The sequence below is a fragment of the Arthroderma uncinatum genome (genome assembly GCF_011692745.1).
Source record: "Arthroderma uncinatum strain CBS 119779 chromosome Unknown scaffold3, whole genome shotgun sequence".
NCBI classification, from domain to species: Eukaryota; Fungi; Ascomycota; class Eurotiomycetes; order Onygenales; family Arthrodermataceae; genus Arthroderma; species Arthroderma uncinatum.
In genome coordinates this window covers 1,384,975-1,403,132 of record NW_022983865.1, presented here as the reverse complement: position 1 = coordinate 1,403,132, position 18,158 = coordinate 1,384,975, and the positions used below count along the sequence as shown (strand labels likewise).

The following is an 18,158-nucleotide window of genomic DNA, read 5'->3' as shown; positions in this document are numbered from 1 at the left end:
TACGTGAATGCTGAGTTCGATGCTGATACCATAAGTGGCGGACAATTACCGATCATCCTGGCAGCCACTCTCACTACCCTATCACTACCCTATCACTGCCATGCCATGCCATGCCATGCCACTATCATGGTGGATAGCTGATCTTGTTTGAGGTTGAACGATCTTGATGCCTCAGGCAGATCTTTATATCAGTAAAACAGCGGCCAGGCTAGCCCGATCAGGCGACTATGATGCAACCCAGTCGATCCCCTTGTCCTGCCCCTCGTCCGCTTCTTCTGCTCTGTTTATACCCGTCGTCCTTCACTCGCTAACAGCAGTCTTGCAGTCTTCTTCATAACGATACCCACGCGAGCAATTGAAGAAGCAGACACGATGGTCGCCGAACACCTCACCGTCCGTAACCTGACCTCGAAGCCGGTCATCCTCAAGCATGTCGAGCGCTTCAACCCGCCAGACGGGCCCAAGACCATCTCCGGCCATTTCACCACCATGATGAGCAACATCACCGGCACCCCAGCTGAAATAGCCCCCATCCAGGACGGGACCGAGTCCTTTGCTCGTCAGGACGTCGACGTCCGTGTCGAGCCGTTCATGGAGGTGACCAGCAACGATGTCCGGGCCTTTGACAAGTCAGACAAGGAACGCATGCGTCTTACCTTTGAGATAGAAGGGGAGAAGTACCAGATCCAGGTGCCCGTTCCCACCAAGGAGACGATAACCATGAAGGCTCTCTCGCCCAACCCTCGCTTCCATCTCACGGGCATCCATATACCAGAACACTCCCACCTGGCCATCTTCTCATCTGCAAACCTCGACGGCTGGATGCGTGAGCTCAAGGATGATACGCTGACATCCGCCTTATCTATCCCGGGCACTCACAACTCGCCAGCATGCCACATTGCCCCTCCCTCCGTGCGTTGTCAGGCCGTCAGCCCACGCGAACAGCTCGATAACGGAGTCCGCTTCTTCGACGTACGCTGCCACCCCCAATGGCCAAACGATCCAGCCAAGGACGGCCTAATTCTCGCCCACAGCGTCTTCCCCGTCTCTCTCACCGGCCAAAAGACATTCAGGGGCCTCCTCGATGAGATCGAGAGCTTCCTTGACCGCAACCCGTCAGAAACACTCATCATGTCCGTCAAGCGTGAAGGGCCGGGGGAGCATAACGACGACCAGCTCGCCAACATCCTAAAGACACACTATGCCAACGCAAAGCCATCACGCTGGTATACAGATACCAAGGTACCCACCCTCGGCGAAGTAAGAGGGAAAATCGTCCTTGTCCGCCGCTTCAGCATCCCCGAACACCTCACAAAGGAACATGACGGCCGCGGCTGGGGTCTCGACGCTTCAATCTGGGCTGATAATTGCGACTACCACGCCTGTCCCAGCGGCACGATTTGCATCCAAGACTTCTACGAAGTACAAGAGACAGAAAACATAGAGAAGAAGATCGACCTCGTCAATGCTCAGCTCTGCCGATCAGCTGAATGCTGCTACCCTGTTGGCGTCCTAAAGGTAGATGGCGGAGATAGATGCCCGTTCTTCGTCAACTTTCTTAGTGGGAGTAACTTCTGGAAAGTACAGACTTGGCCTGAGAAGGTTGCTGCAAAGCTCAACCCGGCTACGGTAGACTATATCTGTCGAAGACACAAGGGCAACAAGGGCGACTGGTCGACTGGTATCATTGTCTGTGATTGGGTAGGTAAGGACGGTGACTGGGATTTGGTCAGGTGCATTGTTGGGATGAATACAAAGCTAGCGATGAAGCAGCATTAGAAGTGTTTTTTTTTCTCGTCTTATTTTATCTATCGAATGGTTGTACGTCTAGATGAGAACGAGAGAGGGAAATAGGTATTTAAACATCTGTTACATATACTGTCACATATTATACAAATCTACCCACCCGCACAGCAGTTCACTCCGGCTTCTGTTCTGCCTGCTCCTCTTTCTTGCCACCATTCTGCTCCTCCTCCATAACAGTCCTCCTACTCTCAAGGGTAAGGTAGAGATTATTTCCTGCGCTCTCCAACGTCCTGGCCAACCCGGCACTGGCACCTTGCAGCATACCAACCAACCTAGCTCTCAATCCACCCATTCCACCCTCAATACCACCCACCCATCTCGTCTCATCTGCATCAAACACCTTTCCTTCCACACGGGCACCCAGAAGCATCAACTTCTGCAATCCTGGCTGGGTCACGAGGTCATACAGACCTGGGTTCGCCTTACGTGAAGGCGCAGGGAACATACCGCTCTTGGCAGTTGGTGCCAAAATAGTGAACGCAGCACGTAGATGGTCCGGCGAGACGGAAGGGAATGAGAGCGTAGCAATCGGTCCAACGAGAAGGTTGGAAAAGTCATGTTTTCCACGTTTCGAGAGCACGGCTTTGTATGCTGCGTGCGATAAGTCGTGAGTCAATCGGGGATCCTCCTTGTTAAATATCGGTCCCGATGCACCAATCGAAGCAGTTTCAGGACGATAGAAGTCTACCACTCTCATAGAAGCTTCGTATATCGAAGTTTGAATAATCTGTAACTTGATAGTATCTGCGATAGCTGGCTCGGAGCTACCCATAGCAGCATTCTGTGCATCGACCTTACGCAGCACCTTGATCAGCTCGCGACGTATGTTGGCCCACTCCATAGATTGCAAATTATTATGCTGAAAGTAGATGATCAATGGCATCGTGCGTAGGATCGAAGCGTATTGTCGGTGAAGTTGGGATTTGCGGAATTCAGGTCTTCTGTGTGAAGGTGGTTGGAGGTTTGCTGCAGACATCGACGTCGCGGAGGCGGATGGTGCGACGGATGCCATCGACCTGGTCCTTGATAGGTAAGGTAGAGAAGCTGTGATGGGTTGTAGCTCATGTTGGAGGAGAGCATGCGGTGTTCTCGCTCTCCGGGCTAGAGACTGGAGGTGTATTCGTGGAGGCATTGTGGCGGATTAGGACTGCGAAGTTGGCTAAAAATGAGTCCAATCTGTGATATAGTGTCTGGTATAGCCCGCCCACGCTCGAGAATAGGCGTCGGGGGTCGCTGGCGCAGCTTGGTGAGTTCGATAAGTTCTTGCACCTCGCTGAAGTTTGAAGTTAAACTTGCCAAATCTGTAAATCTTTATACGGCACGGGCTTACTATTTTCCATTACTTAGTCATCACACGCTTAGTCATTGAGCCATTTTGACTGTTATTTCGGCAAGAAGCAAGGGCAAGTTTAGTATATTCATTCTATCCCCATCAGATGATCTATAGCCGTTGATGTAGTGGTAGAGCTTCATGCTCACATTACATATCGATATAGTCGCTCTCTAGTTCTTCCCTGCGCTTGCGCTTATTAGGCTTAACCACTTCAGATATCGCACCCAAGTTACTAAGTCCTCGGTAGAGTTCCTGTTCGGCCAGTCAGTCATGATGTCTCTTAACATAACGAATTACGGACATACCACGCTGGTATAAAGCCCTGTTGGTGTAGCCCCAGGCGCCACCGGTAGCGGCTCTAATATAAATTCGGCCGTTGAGCTTGGAGGTTTGAAAAGCGCCGACCTCCCGGAATTGGTTGTGATCTATAAGTCAGCAATAAGGTGCAAGGTTAGCACCGTCACCCTTCAATGTTATAGATTGTACGGAAACATAGTGAGTGCTTTTATCCAATCTCCGGACAAAACCGACAAGCCAGGGGCACTTAGGGACTCAATGCTAGTTAGGGGCCTCCGTGTTGTACTAACCTCGAAAGCAGTCATATATTCAGACTTCTTCAACTTGCCATCAATCCTGGCGCCAGTACTGGCCGAAATGGTATCAATACATTCCCCAGCACGGCCGTTTATCTGAAAACGCGTAATACGCGAAACTTCCGTAATCTTGTGACGGCCTAGTTTGCGTACTTCTGTTGGTACATCAGCGTCGGCTTCGTACTCAAATTCAATGCAGGATATCATCCCAGTCCAAGTAACACAGATTGCTGTTAAATATTGGAGATATATGCCTCCAGGGCCTCCAAAATGAATCCAAATTAGTGGCCAGTAGCCAGAGCCCAACAGACGTTTCGCTGTGAAGGTCTCTTCGTTTAGATGCAACCCCCAGTTAGGTACCGTAGGATACCACAAGCCTACAGTACGTAGCGAGCTATCACAAATCTTTCGTCGAGGCCCGGCTGCCGCAATACTGACTACTTTGTATCCCTGTATTAATCAGCAAAGTGGCTGAATACTTACGGAGGATTGAAAAAAAGGATGGGAAATTCTTACGTCGACACCGACTTCCAAAGCAGTGATGGCTTGAAAGCCCGTCAAGCGCTCCGTTATTGGAGTATCATTTGGATTGCCAATCCACCTTGACGTACGTCCAGTACGGTCGATAACCCGGATAGCATGGACGCCCCGGGACCCAATTGCGAGGATAAACCCACATACCACCGTTACCTCAAGAACGAGCTGATCTTCCTCTTTTACATATCCCAGACAGATATCTTCATGGTTATCGGCTATCAAACGCAATCCAGTGATGGTGTTGGCTGTGATTGAGAAGGCAATTCGCAAAAGTCCGGATGGTATCATGGCGCGCTGTTTGTGGAACAGATCGCAGCCTTTCATAAAGGCTGTACGACGATGCGAAGTAATATCTGGTAGAATATCTGCAGTTGCTTCACGCCATTCATCACGAGTACCTAATTCCAAGACGGAAAATTCCTGAGAGGGATCAAGGCGCACACTCAGCGACTCGGCGAATAGGCGAATCAAATCCCATATTCTCTTCCGATTCTTTAGCCCGTCTGGCAATAAAGAGCGGCTTGTAAGCTGATACAGCTTAATCCAGTCTCTGGGCTCCTGCCAGTTTCGTCCCTCAAAAATAAAATCCCATTCGTTACCTGGCTTAAATCTGGATGCCCAAAATATCTGGCTGGTTAGGATAGGACGGAATGCACTTGAAGCTTGGACTAGGCTCAATATATCCTGCACTCGTAAGTTGATGCATATAACCTCAGTAATTTCCCATGGAAATTTCGAAAAACAGTCCGTTCGTTCTGCCATTGGCATAGTTTCCGTGGTTGACGACGTTCGGGAGGGCTCAGAGGAGAGCAAAAGCAAACCAGATATCTCTGCCACATTGTATGGGTCCTTCTTAGCATATTTTTTGGAGACATCGTACCCGCTTAAAGTTATGTCTTCCCATGGGTAGCGGGTCTTGGTATCAAGAAACGTTAGTCCCCCGTAGTCGTGTCCCCAACAAGCACTCTCTGCGCGCATGGGAAACGGTAAGGATCGACAGATGCTGAAAAGTCGCTCCGGCGGAACTTCGTCATCGAGGAACTTCTGTAAAAGACGCCAGCAAGAGTCGTGCAGTATATATCCATCGTCAATGGTTACGCTCACATTGGAGCGTCTTTTAACCGAGGTCGCATCAGAGCGCGAATAGTCTGGATCATCCCAACGCTTATCATAATCCAAGGGTGCATTCCATCTATGCTTAGGATAGAGGCCAACCCCGGTGATGAAGGCACCTTCGGCGCTGGAGTAAACTGGTACACTTAGATTTGAACTAGTGCTTTAATTAGAGGTTTGGGTAGTAACATACGAGTACGAAACTCTCCTAGCCATTTCCCATCGTCCTCGATTTCGTAGCCGCAAATCACACAGCCAGTAGTTTCGGGCATTGTTCTTGTTGATGCAGAGTCTGCTGCCTGTTGCCTGCTACCTGTTGCCTGCTGCCTGCTGCCTGCTGCCTGCTGCCTGCTCCCTGCTCCCTGCTGAGATACATAGATTGATGCCTGCCCAGATGGACTAGCCGCCGCTTAGGTAAGCTGATATTCGAGTCACATGATATCGGAACGGGTATAATTTTCTCCATAGGTAGTCATCATTTAGTCATCACGCTTATTCATCTCTGAGTCATCGCCGTATCTGGAGGGGCAGCGGAAGCTTTGTCCAAGCGGGAACAGACTAAATTATGAGTTGAAGAGCTGCATGCGGTGTATTTATAGGCAGCAAAGCCTCAGCTGAGATGCGCCGCCAGTCCAGCATCCTTCTACTCCTCTAATCACGCCGGTAGCAGCAGCAGACAGCAGCCCAACAATGGACACATCACAGCCCGAGACGGTCTCGATATCGCCGTTGCTCAAGAGTCTGGCGTATCCGAATACCTCGCAGATCAAGGCCTCCGCAGGGGATATCGCTGCCGCTTTCGCACTCATATTCGAGGACAAGCTGTCTGTTATCCAGACTGCGGCGTTGCTCACGCTCCTACATTCGACAGGACTAGATAAGAACCCCGATGTCATCGCTCAATGCTCCCATCGAATGAGAGAAGCTGCCACGAAGACGGAAAAGGGCCCATTGCTGGATGTCCTCCAGAGACGGGGACGAAAGGAAGGATCCTACAATGGTGGACTGGTATGTCAATGGAACCCGTAAAGGAACAAATCAATTGGTATGGGCTAACACAGGGTACTGATCAGTGTGATATCGTCGGCACGGGCGGCGACCACCACTCCACGTTCAACATCTCCACGACCTCCTCCATCGTCGCCTCGCCGTTTCTCATGACTGCTAAACACGGGAACCGGGCTCAAACCTCCTTCTCTGGATCCGCGGACGTCCTCATGCACATCGCTCCCACCCCACCAAAGATCGCAGCCGTCAACTCGGAGAACCTTGCCAAGGTCCTCGAACAGACCAATTATGCCTTCCTGTTCGCGCCCGTCTTCCATCCTGGTATGATGTACGCCAACCCCGTCAGGAAAGGGCTGGGTTTGAGAACCATATTCAACCTTATGGGACCCCTGGCCAACCCGGTAGACTGGGCCATTGAAGCTCGAATCGTGGGAGTCGCGTACCAGGCTCTTGGACCCGTGTTCGCCGATGCCCTCCGCCTAAGCGGCGTGACCAAGGCGATGGTGGTGTGCGGTGAAGAAGATCTAGATGAAATAAGTTGCGCCGGCAAGACGAATATTTGGAGAATCTTGGAGTGCGATGAGTCCGAAGCCACTCCCGTGACATTAACCCAGGCATATGACGAGGAAGGAAACGAACGTAAATTGAAGCCAACCAAGATCGAGAAGTTCTCGGTCGAAGCTGCGGACTTTGGTCTGCCTGCTCACCCACTGTCGGAAGTCGGAGGTGGTAAGGGCCCGCGTGAGAATGCCCTGAAGTTGATCAGCATCCTACGCAATGAGTTGCCTCGCGATGACCCAGTCTTGCACTTTGTGTTGATGAATGTTGCGGGACTGCTGGTCATTTCTGGTCTCTGCGATGCTGACACTAGCAATATGGGCCCTGGAGATGACGGCAAGGTGATCACCGAGCGTGGACCTGGCGGGCTTAGATGGAAAGAAGGTCTGAGGCGTGCTCGCTGGGCCATCGAGAGCGGAGAGGCATATAAATGTCTCGAGGCATTCATCAAAGTATCCAACACGTTCTAGGAGGGGAACAATTTGACCAACGGGTATGTTTTTGGGATTTAATCATGCACATATTGATTTTCGGCTTTTTTTTTCTTTTGCTCTTTCTTTAATTTCCTGCTTTTTGGTATATATCCCTTTTCCTTGCTTCTTTTTTGGAAGGGAAAGGGGAAGGTTTCATTCTACCACTCTGGTAGTCAAATCACAGCGTCAGTCACTGAATGAAGCGATAATATGAGATTCGAGAATGATTAGAACGATTTAGATAGGAATAAGTCTAGCGTTTCTGCGGGAAAACTTTTGACCTCCATCGATGACTCCGTCCGCTTTCCCAAGTAATTAATAACACAGATAAAACCGGCCTGGACACCTATATCCCCGCACGCCTGTTCTGAAAGGAAGTAGCTGTAGTAATCGTCGCAACTCAGTCTATCGAGCTTGGAACTGCACCATTCTAAAATACAGAAGAACACGTTAGTTTAGCAACTAAAAGCCTTTGCGCAGATGAAAAATAGAAGGACCTACCTCTTCGTCCGCTCCTTATACAAAACTCGGTGTCCGCACTCCTTGCATCGGATCTGATCGTTTCTCTTCATTGATACGCGAGAGCTGCAGTCTCCGCAGATATAGACAACTGAGAGCATCTCGTTGCCAGTGGCTGCGGCAGTTGTGCTCCCGGCAGCTGGACCCTGCTGGCCGAGCGAAGGAACTTGGTATGCTTCACGAGACATGGTGTAAGGCGGATAGAGGTGTATAACGAGTGTCCTTTGATCTAGATGGTATGGCTGAGGATATCTTTTCTCTTCTGAGGTTCTGCAGATGTTTTGCCGTGGAGTGAAGGAAGAAATTCATGGAAGTCGAAATAACGTAAGCATATATCACGTGATATACTCGTTTTATACATCTCGATGAGGCAGGCAGTTATCAATTCACAACATGGGCTTCTATTACATTTTAAACAAGCTTATACTTCATTTTTTATATGTATATATAGTCATATTCAAGTTTAAATTCCAGAAATTGAGGACAAGAAGTGGTTACGTTCCACATGGAAGCATTCCCAAGGTTCTTGCTAGGTTTTCTCAGCCGAGGAGCGGTCAGCTCATCGCTAGATAAATGCACTGTACTTAATTGTACTTACACAGGTTCAATAGATGGGCCATCAATATATAATGCATCTATGCATTGGGGACCGCTGTTATAGTCGGCATGCATCCAGCGGCAGTTTCATCGGACCACTACTGCACTTCATGCCACCAGAGGAGTACACTTTACCAAAGCAAGGAGTCAGGCACTTCCTCCCACACTTCCCACTAGTGCAGGTAAATTCTGGGCACACGAGGTTCCTGTAGTGCAACTCAGGCTCGGTCGGCACAGTTCTGGGATTTGGAGGACGATAACACCTGGTATCATCGGCACAATTGCCGTCATGATATTCTTCTCAAGTAAAACACTAGCTGTCATGACAGTTGTCTTCAAGACAGCTATCCCAGCCGGCGCAGGAATCCTCCTTACACCCACTATTGCTACAGTCGGTGCCGTCGCAGACATGGACCCAGCAGTCTGGACAGCTACATTCGCCTGTGCTGTCGATACTAATACATCCATCTCCATTGCATTGATGATCGCCTCCACAGTCAGGGTTGGCACAGCCCAGGGCTATGCAGCCATTACCACGGAGGATTTCCCAATAGCGTTCCTCCTGGCAGTCGCTGCCATTGTGAAAGGGTGTGCTAGTATCAGCAGACTCGGGTGCACGCATGGTCACCGGGCTTTCGCCACTTAAATTTGCATCGCCCTCTAGGTGATGAGGGAGATTGGGATTTGTTCCAGGCTGGGAACAAGAGTTGGCTGGTGTTTCATCAGGGTCAGATGGCCGTGGGCCAAGCACAGGTTGGCACTTAGCGGACTCATCATTACCATTGAAGGCGCTGATACACCACTCAAAGTTCCAGACACCCGGCATAAGGAAATACTGGTCACTGCAAAGTCTTGTTTCAGGGCCATTGACCTCTTGGAGCTCACTTCCGGCTGCGTTCACATTGCGGAACCAGAGTCTATAACCAGCTGCAATGGGAGAACCAGTCCAAGAAAGGTGGGCTGTAGTGGCATCTTTGGCAATAATTTTCAGGTCCGTAGGGGTTGGAGGAGTGCCTTTACCGATGGTAACACTGTTTACTATCTTAGGGAATCCTCCGCCAGCGGCGTTCCAGGAGACGACCGCAACGTGGTAGTGGTGTCCGGGGGTAAGCTTGCCGACGTGAGCTGGTGACTCCTTGAAGCCTGCACTGGTTATAAACGCGAAATCGCTATCTTGGTCCCAGTACAGAACCTCATATTCAGTGACATAGGAGCCACCAGCAGGAGGGTCCCATAAGATATCGAATCCGGTAGGTGTGGCGTGAACGACCACATTCTCGGGACCGGGAGGTGTTTGGGGAGTTGATTTAGCCGACTGTATGGCTGTCCACTCGCCTTTTAGGGCATTGCCAGCACTAGCACGAACTTGAACTTCGTAGACCCAACCTTTCTGGGTCCAGTGGGCATCCCACCGGTTAGACGAGACACTACCAGTCTGAAACGCTGTGATTCCAGCTATCCTAGACCTGACATCGTAACTACACGCACCGTATACTAAGATTCAGTTAGTCGGCAGTCTGGAGACCGGCATGAAGGTACATACCAGCATCCCAAGTAGCAGTGACACCTCCGGGGCTAGAGACGACTTTGAAATTTCCCGGGAGCGGCAACTGTCGAGCAGGGATATCATCAGGAACCACCAGCGGCGAAGAGCCGATCTTGAAGTCGTTGACGAGGGTAAGTGAGAACGCGCGTGCAATTTGGTACTCGCCCATGGCATTAGGATGGAGGCCATCGTAACCCGCGGGACACTCGTCGGGCCCGCAGCCGTAGTTCCCACATAGCTCGACAAGGTGAATGGGCGAGCTGGGCGTACTCCATCCAGGTATAGTTTTTTGTAGTAGATTATTGTATATCTTCGTATTGAGAGGCAAGTCTTCGCGGCCACCAATAAACTCACGCTGAGGGACGTTGGCAATGGCAAATTTGAGACGAGGATTAACGCTACGCGCGTTGAAGACCAGCGTTTTGATGCTGCGAAGGGTCCCTGGGGCGTCACTGCGGCACCAACCCATATCGTTAAAGCCGAGCATCAGCAGCATCAGATCAGCCGGGTAGGAGGTCAGGACGTCCTTGATCAGGCCCTTGTCAGTGGCAGCGGTTCGTCCCCAAGCAGCGAAGTGGTGACTATCAAAGTCCGACGAGACGCCATATGCATAACCGCCATCTTCTTTGACTCCATGGGTGGGCTTCGGGGAGCCGTACAGAGGAGGCGGTGCTGGTGGTTTGGGGGCATCAGGCTGGACAGTGCCTGTATAGGGCCCGACGAAGGTGACGGCGACTTTCTGGTCGCGAAACCACTGCCAGATGCGATATCGCCAGGTCCAGTCACCCTCATGGCCCTGGGACATGGAATCACCCACGATCATGACTCTAATACCGGCGTTGGGCGAGTCCGGGATGGAAGTTTTCGTTGAAGCTGGCATCTTCGCGGTGTCGCTGGCCGCAGCTTGTCTTGTCCGCAAAGGAGGCATCATGTCGGCCATATGGACGAGGGTATCATAGTAGTCGCTGGTAAGCAGTCCAGCAGCATATCAGACAACCGGGTATCTGGGAGTTTGTCTTGACCATGTTAAGATCCATGGACGGCGGAAGATGAGGGAAAAGAGAAAACCCGAAGGTTAGTTATGCTTCTACTGAACCGTAACTTGATGAGCTTTATGAACTTGATATCGCATCTTGGGCACGAGCGAGAAGCTTATAGACGATATCGAACGTTGGAAGTCGAGCCATGAAGTGCATATACTTGATATGCGGTGCTGTATAGACATGGATGATGAAGATGCTAACAAAGTGCAGGCTTGAGCTCACAAGTCGGTCGACGTCAACTTCGCTTCTCGACATCAAGATACACAATATCAACTTCAACATCGACAACATCGAGACAGTTGAGCCAACGATGTTCGGATGCGTCCTTCTTCGCCTGTTGAAGCCATGGATTGGACCTGCAGAAACTATGAGATACCCCGAACAGCCCCTTCCTCTCGCTATGAGGATACGCTCTGTTCTTATGGCCGTCTTGGATTCGCGTCTCCTCGTCGACAAGGAGTAGGATATACGCTATTCTCGGCCTGTTGCTGTTCTATTTTATCACCAGACGTTGAAGGGAGACATTCTCTATCCATAGGCCCCTGTTGCTCTGTGCCTTTATATCATTTATAGCTGTCACTCTTTCTGGTGCTGCTGCAGACTCCACGATGAACTACGGACAGCCGAGTCCGCCCTACTCTACACCCCAGAGACTTCAAGGCGGCGGCCATTTCAACCCAGGCTACGGTCAACCGCTGTTTTTCCCAAGGAGCTGGCATGGCCCGCCACGGGGAGGCTGGGGCCGCACGCCTCCTCGCTATCATAGATACAATCGTCTATACAATCGTCCGCAGACGTTCTCTCAGCCTGTTCCGCCATACCCAAACCCCCCTCGACTGCCTTACTACAATTGGCAGAGCGGCAACTGGGCACGCTGGAAAGAAACCCCGTCGCCAACACTATGTTCTTCACCGTTCCGAAACCGTGCCTCCAAGGGGAACAGCCTTTCAGCCCCTCAGGGAAGGGTTTCACGGATGGTTTCAGATGATACACAGGAGAACGCGTTCAGCGAGATCATGAATGGAGAATTTGACTTGAAGAAATCCCCGTTGTCTCTGGGTCGAAAGTTGGCGAACGTCAATACAAATTCGGCTGCGAATTGGCTACTCAATCAACCCAACCCATTCGGCACCCCGACGCAGCCAGGGAAACGAGCAGCGTCTTCTCAGCTGACACCACCCCCTGAGACGTACAAGAAGTCTAACTCTTCGTCCTCTGGTCAGAGCAACTACCCTCCTGGCCCCAGCAAGGACGAAACTATCACGGTTGGTCTCGGATATAGACAAGATGCTCGAAACCAGGTGTCATGGGAGCTATCCCATCTAGCTCAATTAATCCAGCAGAATACGGAGCAGTCAACGGAGCTGGGGCAGATTCTCTCCATGTACCTGAACCAGAGACGACAGGAAATAGGAAGTCAACGAGGCACAGATCGCGGCTCTGATCAGAACCCAGAACGGCCAGAGGATGGAGATGGCATGCTCAGCCCAGGTCCGCATGTTGCAAATGGAGGCGGTGATAGTCCAGATCCCCCCCATGATGATAAGAACACTTTCCGAGGACATATGATAGACTGCGTTGAGATGAACTCAGAGCCGAATTCGGGATCTAGCTCTGATGCCGGAACTGGCTCTACCAAGGCAACTTCCATCCGTCCCGAGCCACTAGGTATGTATAATAACGAATCCCTTGGTTAAATAATCAGCAGCTGCTTACACATGTCCTTAAAGAGCCAGAAGAAAAAGCTCTCATCAGCGCGCTAGATACGCTTCGATGTCCATCCAGCCATACCAATTCAGCAGATCCAGAGGATGATGAGAAGCGATGCAACCGCTTTGAGCGTATCCCCGAGCGCGGAGGACTTAGCCGGAGGGCGCCATCTCCAAACGGCAGTCCACCCGGAAAGCAGATTGAATTTGATTTTGTGAGTACAGATGGTATCATACCCCCCGATATTTTTCTTTTCAAGCTAACAACAAGATTATAGTTCCCGAGATCTCCATTAACAAGGAGTCCATCTGATTCTTCTACCCCGGAAGTGAGCCATCTGCAGCCCATCCTTAGCCCAGTTTCTGGGAATCGACCTAGAAATGATTCATTAGTCTCAAGCAACGGTTCATCTCCCATGGTCGAGGCCTCGTCTATTGGTCCTTGCGTTTCCTCAGAGTTCGTGCTACCTTATTACTCCTCCGCTCGCCATCTAAGAGAGGATTCCCATCAGTCCTGGGGAAGTAGCCCACAGTCACCGTAATTCTCACATACCTTTCGAGGGTCCCAAACCTGCAACCGTACCAGGATAAAAGCAAGAACACAGCTCGTCACTCTTTCCAGTCCATTCGCATGTTTAGTATTCTTATGTCACTGCCTGCTATACGTTCTGGTTATGCAGTGAGCTTACATTCCTTTCGACTTTTGTTTGTACCACAAAAGAGGATTTCCACTTTGTTAGAGATTATAGAATAAGCAACGCATTCGTTCATTGTATGTTCTGTCTAATCCATATTTATCCAAGTGTAGAAACAGAAATGCGATAGAGATATTATCAGATGCCACGCTTAAATGATAAAATCTAGGTGTTAGATGATGGTTGTTACATAAAAATGGCCCATGAGAGATACCCATCTACCATCCACCGCCAGCCTTACCAGCTAGCTCAGCAACTCGAGCCGTGTCCATGCCTCCAGCCGGACCCTTCTTCTTCCCTACATCGCTCTCCACTTTGCGGTAGGTGGTATAAACGAGGTCCTCGAGAGACACGCCCGTCAGATCAGACCAATACTTCAGCATGGAATGTATCTCGTCTGATGATGATACGTTTCCCCGCGTAGTAGACTGATTACCATCAACACCATCCTCTGAGGAATCAGAATAATACGCTTCATCGACACGAGCAAGCCAGGCTCTCTGATCCTGAGGCGTCGACTTTTGGCCCTGCCATACGCCTTCCTCACCAGATAATGACGAATTGACCTCTCTAGCGTCCTCAATCCGAATCTGGCCTCCGCCATTGGTACAGCCGCCAGGACAAGCCATGACTTCAACATATGCGAATTCTGACGGCGGTGCAGGAGTTCCAGGCTGAGCGGTTCTAGGATTTCCGCTTCCGGCCCTCCCGTTTCCCAGGGGGGATGGCCGTGCTCTTGTTCCGTTGGCGTTTGCAGCTATAGTTCGCGAACCAGGGAGCCTGGATGCTCGAGCTGGCTTTAATTTTCGCACTAGATTCTGAATATTTCTGAATCCATAGTACCGAGCTGCCTTGATAATTGGATCGCCTGATTCTGAGACGAGGGTATATTCGACCACATCCGCGTTACGGCCTCGTTGGGCTTGAATGTGGCTGTTCGGATGACGAGATTGATATGTTGTTAGGAGGTGATGGAGGTATCCGCCTGATGGGCCAGCGGCAGACGGTTGTATTGAGTGGAGGCTGTTTTCAGAAAGAAACTGGGCGATCCTCTGGTCTGGGAAAGGGGACAGGTGAGCTGGTAGTGGCTCGAGTGGGAGAGATGGAAGGCTGATGTTTCGGGAAGATGCGAGCATGAGTAATTCCTTGGAGGTTATGACGCAGTCAACATCTCTGACGGGTGAGCTAGGTTCGCCTATGCTGTTCGATTCGCCTTTCCATGAAACGTCCGTCAGTTCCTGTCGACTTGCCTCGAGCTTCTTATCGAAGCAAGGCATTATGGCGAGATGCCATATCCTCGATGGTGATATATTCAGTTTCTTGCTTATTATAGTTTTTAGGAACGTTCCAGTCAACGCTTGTGGTGATTTTAGGCGTGATAGGTGAGGTAGGACGTGTGGATGGGTTTTTTCCGCGTAGCAAATCCATCCGGGACACGACGACGAGAGAATAGGCCGGTTGGGAATCGTATATTTGTTTTCAGGGTCTTGAGTTGTAGAAGTCGACGCAGCTAGTGATTCCGTAACCTCGGCCGTGCTGAGTTCCAAAACCACCTGGCGCATGATATTGGTGTCGACCACCCATGTAAATCCGCTTCCGTGTTGGCCTCCAGCTCTCAACCCGTGTGGTCCACTGAGGAACTGCTCAATCATGTATCCCGCCTTCCTCTCTGAAATTCCATATGTTGCAGCCAAGCTAGCCCGGACCTGCGGGCTAACACTGGCGACAAATATCTTCCCATCTCCAGCGTCCTCGCCACCAAGCCGAATCTCGGGGTTGGCGTCAAGCGTGTTCAAAACTTCTGCATGCGACTGGAGCGAAACTAATACGGCCTCGGCGGAAGTAACACATCCTGAGCAAGCTAGGCAATCCGTGAGAGAAATCTGCGCGGGCGGTGGATTCTGTTCTTCAAGCTTATCTTCTGTCGTAACTTCATACGGGTTCTATTGAATGCATCATTAGTGAGGTAACATAAATTATTGGGGTCTGATAGTTACCTCCTCCTGCTTCTTTGGAAGCGTTTCAACCGGCTTTATACATGCGACGCCAGGTGAAATGAAATCGTTCAAATCATCCGCAGAAAGAATTGCGCTCATGTTGACTCATTTGCTGGGACAACCGCCACCCGGCTATTTTTCAGGTAACCAACCCTTCTAAAAAGTAATATTCTGGCAGAAACGTATGATATAGCAGGTTTAAGGAAAAGAAAGACGCTGGTGTCGAAGAACTCGGGGTGATATGGAGGTGGGATGGTTAATCAGGCCATTGCAGGGTTTCCTTATCTGATGGCGTTATCGGAGAAAAATAACCTTAGTAAGCTTGAGCTAAGCACGGCCAATCACAAGCCGCAGATAGTAAGCGCGTTACTAAGCATGAAGTGAATAAGCGCGCTAGAGCCGCAGGGCGACAAGTATATAGGATAAACAGGATGAGTAGTTTAAGGCTGTGAGGGGGGTAATAATGACTGAATTGGCATTTCATTGGGTTCTATTGGTATACACTAGTAAACATGTAATAATAGTAGGATTTCAGAGGAAAACACCCCTGGCGTCTTGACGTATAGGAAAGAGTGGGATGCGGGGAGGATATAGATGTATCAGTGCAAGGTGTATAGGAAGAGGGTACCCATTGGTATCGAAATTCTCTTGACCATATCTCGTGAAAATATTAGCTCCGACTTGAAAGGTCAACCCGTTGTGTCTACTAATTTAGAAAGTCCATCTAAAATCCCATCCCCTGTGAAGATAGTATACAGTTTTAATGTCCCAGATAGTCACGCCTAGAATCACTAATAGACAGTAAAACCGAGTGAAACTAGGACGAAAGGATGGTGCCACTGAATGGGCAAAAAGGAGAATCTGCGAGGTAGCGGCAGCTCCAACAGCACATATGCTAACGTCAGACCACGGGTCCGCCAACGCCGCAACGAAGAGGCTAGAGAAGGAATAAGTATTTGGTAAGAGAAACGAATTGCATGGACTTACAAGCTGATCACCGAAAAGGCCGTGGTAAGTCTTTCTCCAAGTACCGTGGCTACTGTCCGTTGGTTTGCGGCAGCATCTGCCTCTAGATCCAAAGCAGCAAACTGGCTATGAAAAGCAAGACCAGCAAAGAAAATAAACAACCCGTTTCGAAGGATGTCGCTAGCGTGATGTGCTAGGTCTTTGTTACCAGCAGCGGTATAGCCGCATGCCCATATCAAGAAGCAAATCACACCGTTAGATAACGAATCCATAATTGGCCGTTCTTTCAACCGGAGCGGCGGCGCCGAGTACGTCCAAGCAATGAAAAGGGATAATATCATATATCCCAACACCTGGGGGGATTGAATCGAGGCGGGTATTGCGAGAAGAAGGACAAGGACGGTAGACACTTTGGCTGCAAAGAGTATGAGTTTTTGGTCCGCCTTTTGCAAATGCGTACCATCCACCCATGATTCCTCCTTGCGCGGGTTTAGTATATCTGTATCATGATCATATGCATCATTTACGCCGAAGAGGACTACATTCAATTAGTTACCATAACAAATATCAACAGGAATATCAGGAGCGGATAACATGCTTACTTAGAGAGAAAGGAAACAGGAGCCCGATAGCAAGTAGAGCTGCCGGGATAGCTTGTGGATATGTGCCGGAAGACGTGATGCCCAGGAAGTACGTGGAAGGCACCAGCATCGAATACATCGGCCGGGTAGCCAGGATGAGCAGCCGGAGCCGATCGAGGACCGCCATCGAAGCCGTTTCCCTGAAGATGAAGAGGTGAAGTCGATAGTGGTATATATTAATGAGTGCAGTTGATGTTTGGTCTGACAAAGGAACAGAGGAGGAAGTAGACACCCCACGAGCTACAAGAAAAAGGCAGGGATGCGACTGTTCAGCAGAGCTTTAGGAAATGTGAAAGGATCAGGACATCATTAGGTATATAACCCTGCCGCCGTGGTATTCCTTCAGCCGCTCCTCCAGCGCCAAACCGAGCAAGATAACGTACCCTTGACCCAACTCAAAATGTGAAAGCTGTACTCGGCCCCAAGGCTGCCCTGTCCTTTATACCTCCATGTTTATTTTGATGCTGACTGCGCTAGGAGGCTTGGCCCCGGATGCGCGTGGATAGCAAGCCACAATGCTTGACGTTTGTGACATGGGCATTCGCAGTGACCATTCTCTCCTGTCTCCGCGATCATCTTAGGCCTCGATATTCAGGGTATGGATGCAGCTTACTCCATATATATTAATAGAACAGGTTACTAGTAAGCTGAGCTAGTCCATGTTGGGTGACCAACTAAACACCCTGCTGCTCCGTTCCCCGGCGGCTAAAATGAAAAGAGGAGAAAAGAAAAAGGAATATAAGAAGAGAAGAACAAAAAAAGAAAAAAAGAAAGAAGAGTGACCAAACTGAGGCTCGATCTCAGGACCTTGTCGGTACAAATAAATGTTAACGACACGTGATAACCAACTACACCATTCGGCCTTTCTTGATGTGTGGATAGAGGCCTCGCTTATTCTTATGCGTCTTCTCCCCCAGTTACTCTGTACTTCTGCCTAACACTACGATAGAACTTCGGACAGCCTCTCTACAAAGTACTCTGCGACACTGGAGAACGGAGTACTGAGATGGCTACGCCCAAGCCA

At 50.1% G+C, this 18,158-nt stretch overlaps 8 protein-coding genes across 8 annotated transcripts; 3 read left to right on the top strand and 5 right to left on the bottom strand.

Annotated features, from left to right (window-relative positions):
* Positions 1–372: 372 nt before the first annotated feature.
* GIQ15_04208 (phosphatidylinositol phospholipase C) lies at positions 373–1,779 on the top strand (the record flags this gene model as incomplete). Its single annotated transcript, XM_033551625.1, has 1 exon — positions 373–1,779. One exon carries the CDS (start codon positions 373–375, stop codon positions 1,777–1,779), a length of 1,407 nt encoding a protein of 468 aa, XP_033405355.1.
* Positions 1,780–1,918: 139 nt separating this feature from the next.
* Positions 1,919–2,818, bottom strand: GIQ15_04207 (uncharacterized protein; the record flags this gene model as incomplete). Its single annotated transcript, XM_033551624.1, has 1 exon — positions 1,919–2,818. The coding sequence occupies one exon, from the start codon at positions 2,816–2,818 to the stop codon at positions 1,919–1,921; it is 900 nt and encodes a 299-aa protein (XP_033405354.1).
* A 468-nt stretch (positions 2,819–3,286) lies between these two features.
* GIQ15_04206 (uncharacterized protein) lies at positions 3,287–5,654 on the bottom strand (the record flags this gene model as incomplete). Its single annotated transcript, XM_033551623.1, has 6 exons — positions 3,287–3,391; positions 3,445–3,564; positions 3,727–4,182; positions 4,249–5,313; positions 5,374–5,519; positions 5,576–5,654. The coding sequence occupies 6 exons, from the start codon at positions 5,652–5,654 to the stop codon at positions 3,287–3,289; spliced, it is 1,971 nt and encodes a 656-aa protein (XP_033405353.1).
* A 418-nt stretch (positions 5,655–6,072) lies between these two features.
* GIQ15_04205 (anthranilate phosphoribosyltransferase) lies at positions 6,073–7,418 on the top strand (the record flags this gene model as incomplete). Its single annotated transcript, XM_033551622.1, has 2 exons — positions 6,073–6,390; positions 6,456–7,418. The coding sequence occupies 2 exons, from the start codon at positions 6,073–6,075 to the stop codon at positions 7,416–7,418; spliced, it is 1,281 nt and encodes a 426-aa protein (XP_033405352.1).
* Positions 7,419–8,575: 1,157 nt separating this feature from the next.
* On the bottom strand, positions 8,576–10,963 carry GIQ15_04204 (uncharacterized protein; the record flags this gene model as incomplete). The annotated part of the gene is made up of 3 exons (XM_033551621.1): positions 8,576–8,592; positions 9,072–10,031; positions 10,081–10,963. 3 exons carry the CDS (start codon positions 10,961–10,963, stop codon positions 8,576–8,578), a joined length of 1,860 nt encoding a protein of 619 aa, XP_033405351.1.
* Positions 10,964–11,023: 60 nt separating this feature from the next.
* Positions 11,024–13,148, top strand: GIQ15_04203 (uncharacterized protein; the record flags this gene model as incomplete). Its single annotated transcript, XM_033551620.1, has 6 exons — positions 11,024–11,051; positions 11,115–11,157; positions 11,337–11,585; positions 11,665–12,794; positions 12,857–13,063; positions 13,114–13,148. The coding sequence occupies 6 exons, from the start codon at positions 11,024–11,026 to the stop codon at positions 13,146–13,148; spliced, it is 1,692 nt and encodes a 563-aa protein (XP_033405350.1).
* A 600-nt stretch (positions 13,149–13,748) lies between these two features.
* GIQ15_04202 (nuclear prelamin A recognition factor-like protein) lies at positions 13,749–15,626 on the bottom strand (the record flags this gene model as incomplete). The annotated part of the gene is made up of 2 exons (XM_033551619.1): positions 13,749–15,473; positions 15,528–15,626. 2 exons carry the CDS (start codon positions 15,624–15,626, stop codon positions 13,749–13,751), a joined length of 1,824 nt encoding a protein of 607 aa, XP_033405349.1.
* Positions 15,627–16,510: 884 nt separating this feature from the next.
* Positions 16,511–17,261, bottom strand: GIQ15_04201 (prenyltransferase; the record flags this gene model as incomplete). The annotated part of the gene is made up of 2 exons (XM_033551618.1): positions 16,511–17,031; positions 17,096–17,261. 2 exons carry the CDS (start codon positions 17,259–17,261, stop codon positions 16,511–16,513), a joined length of 687 nt encoding a protein of 228 aa, XP_033405348.1.
* Positions 17,262–18,158: the final 897 nt, after the last annotated feature.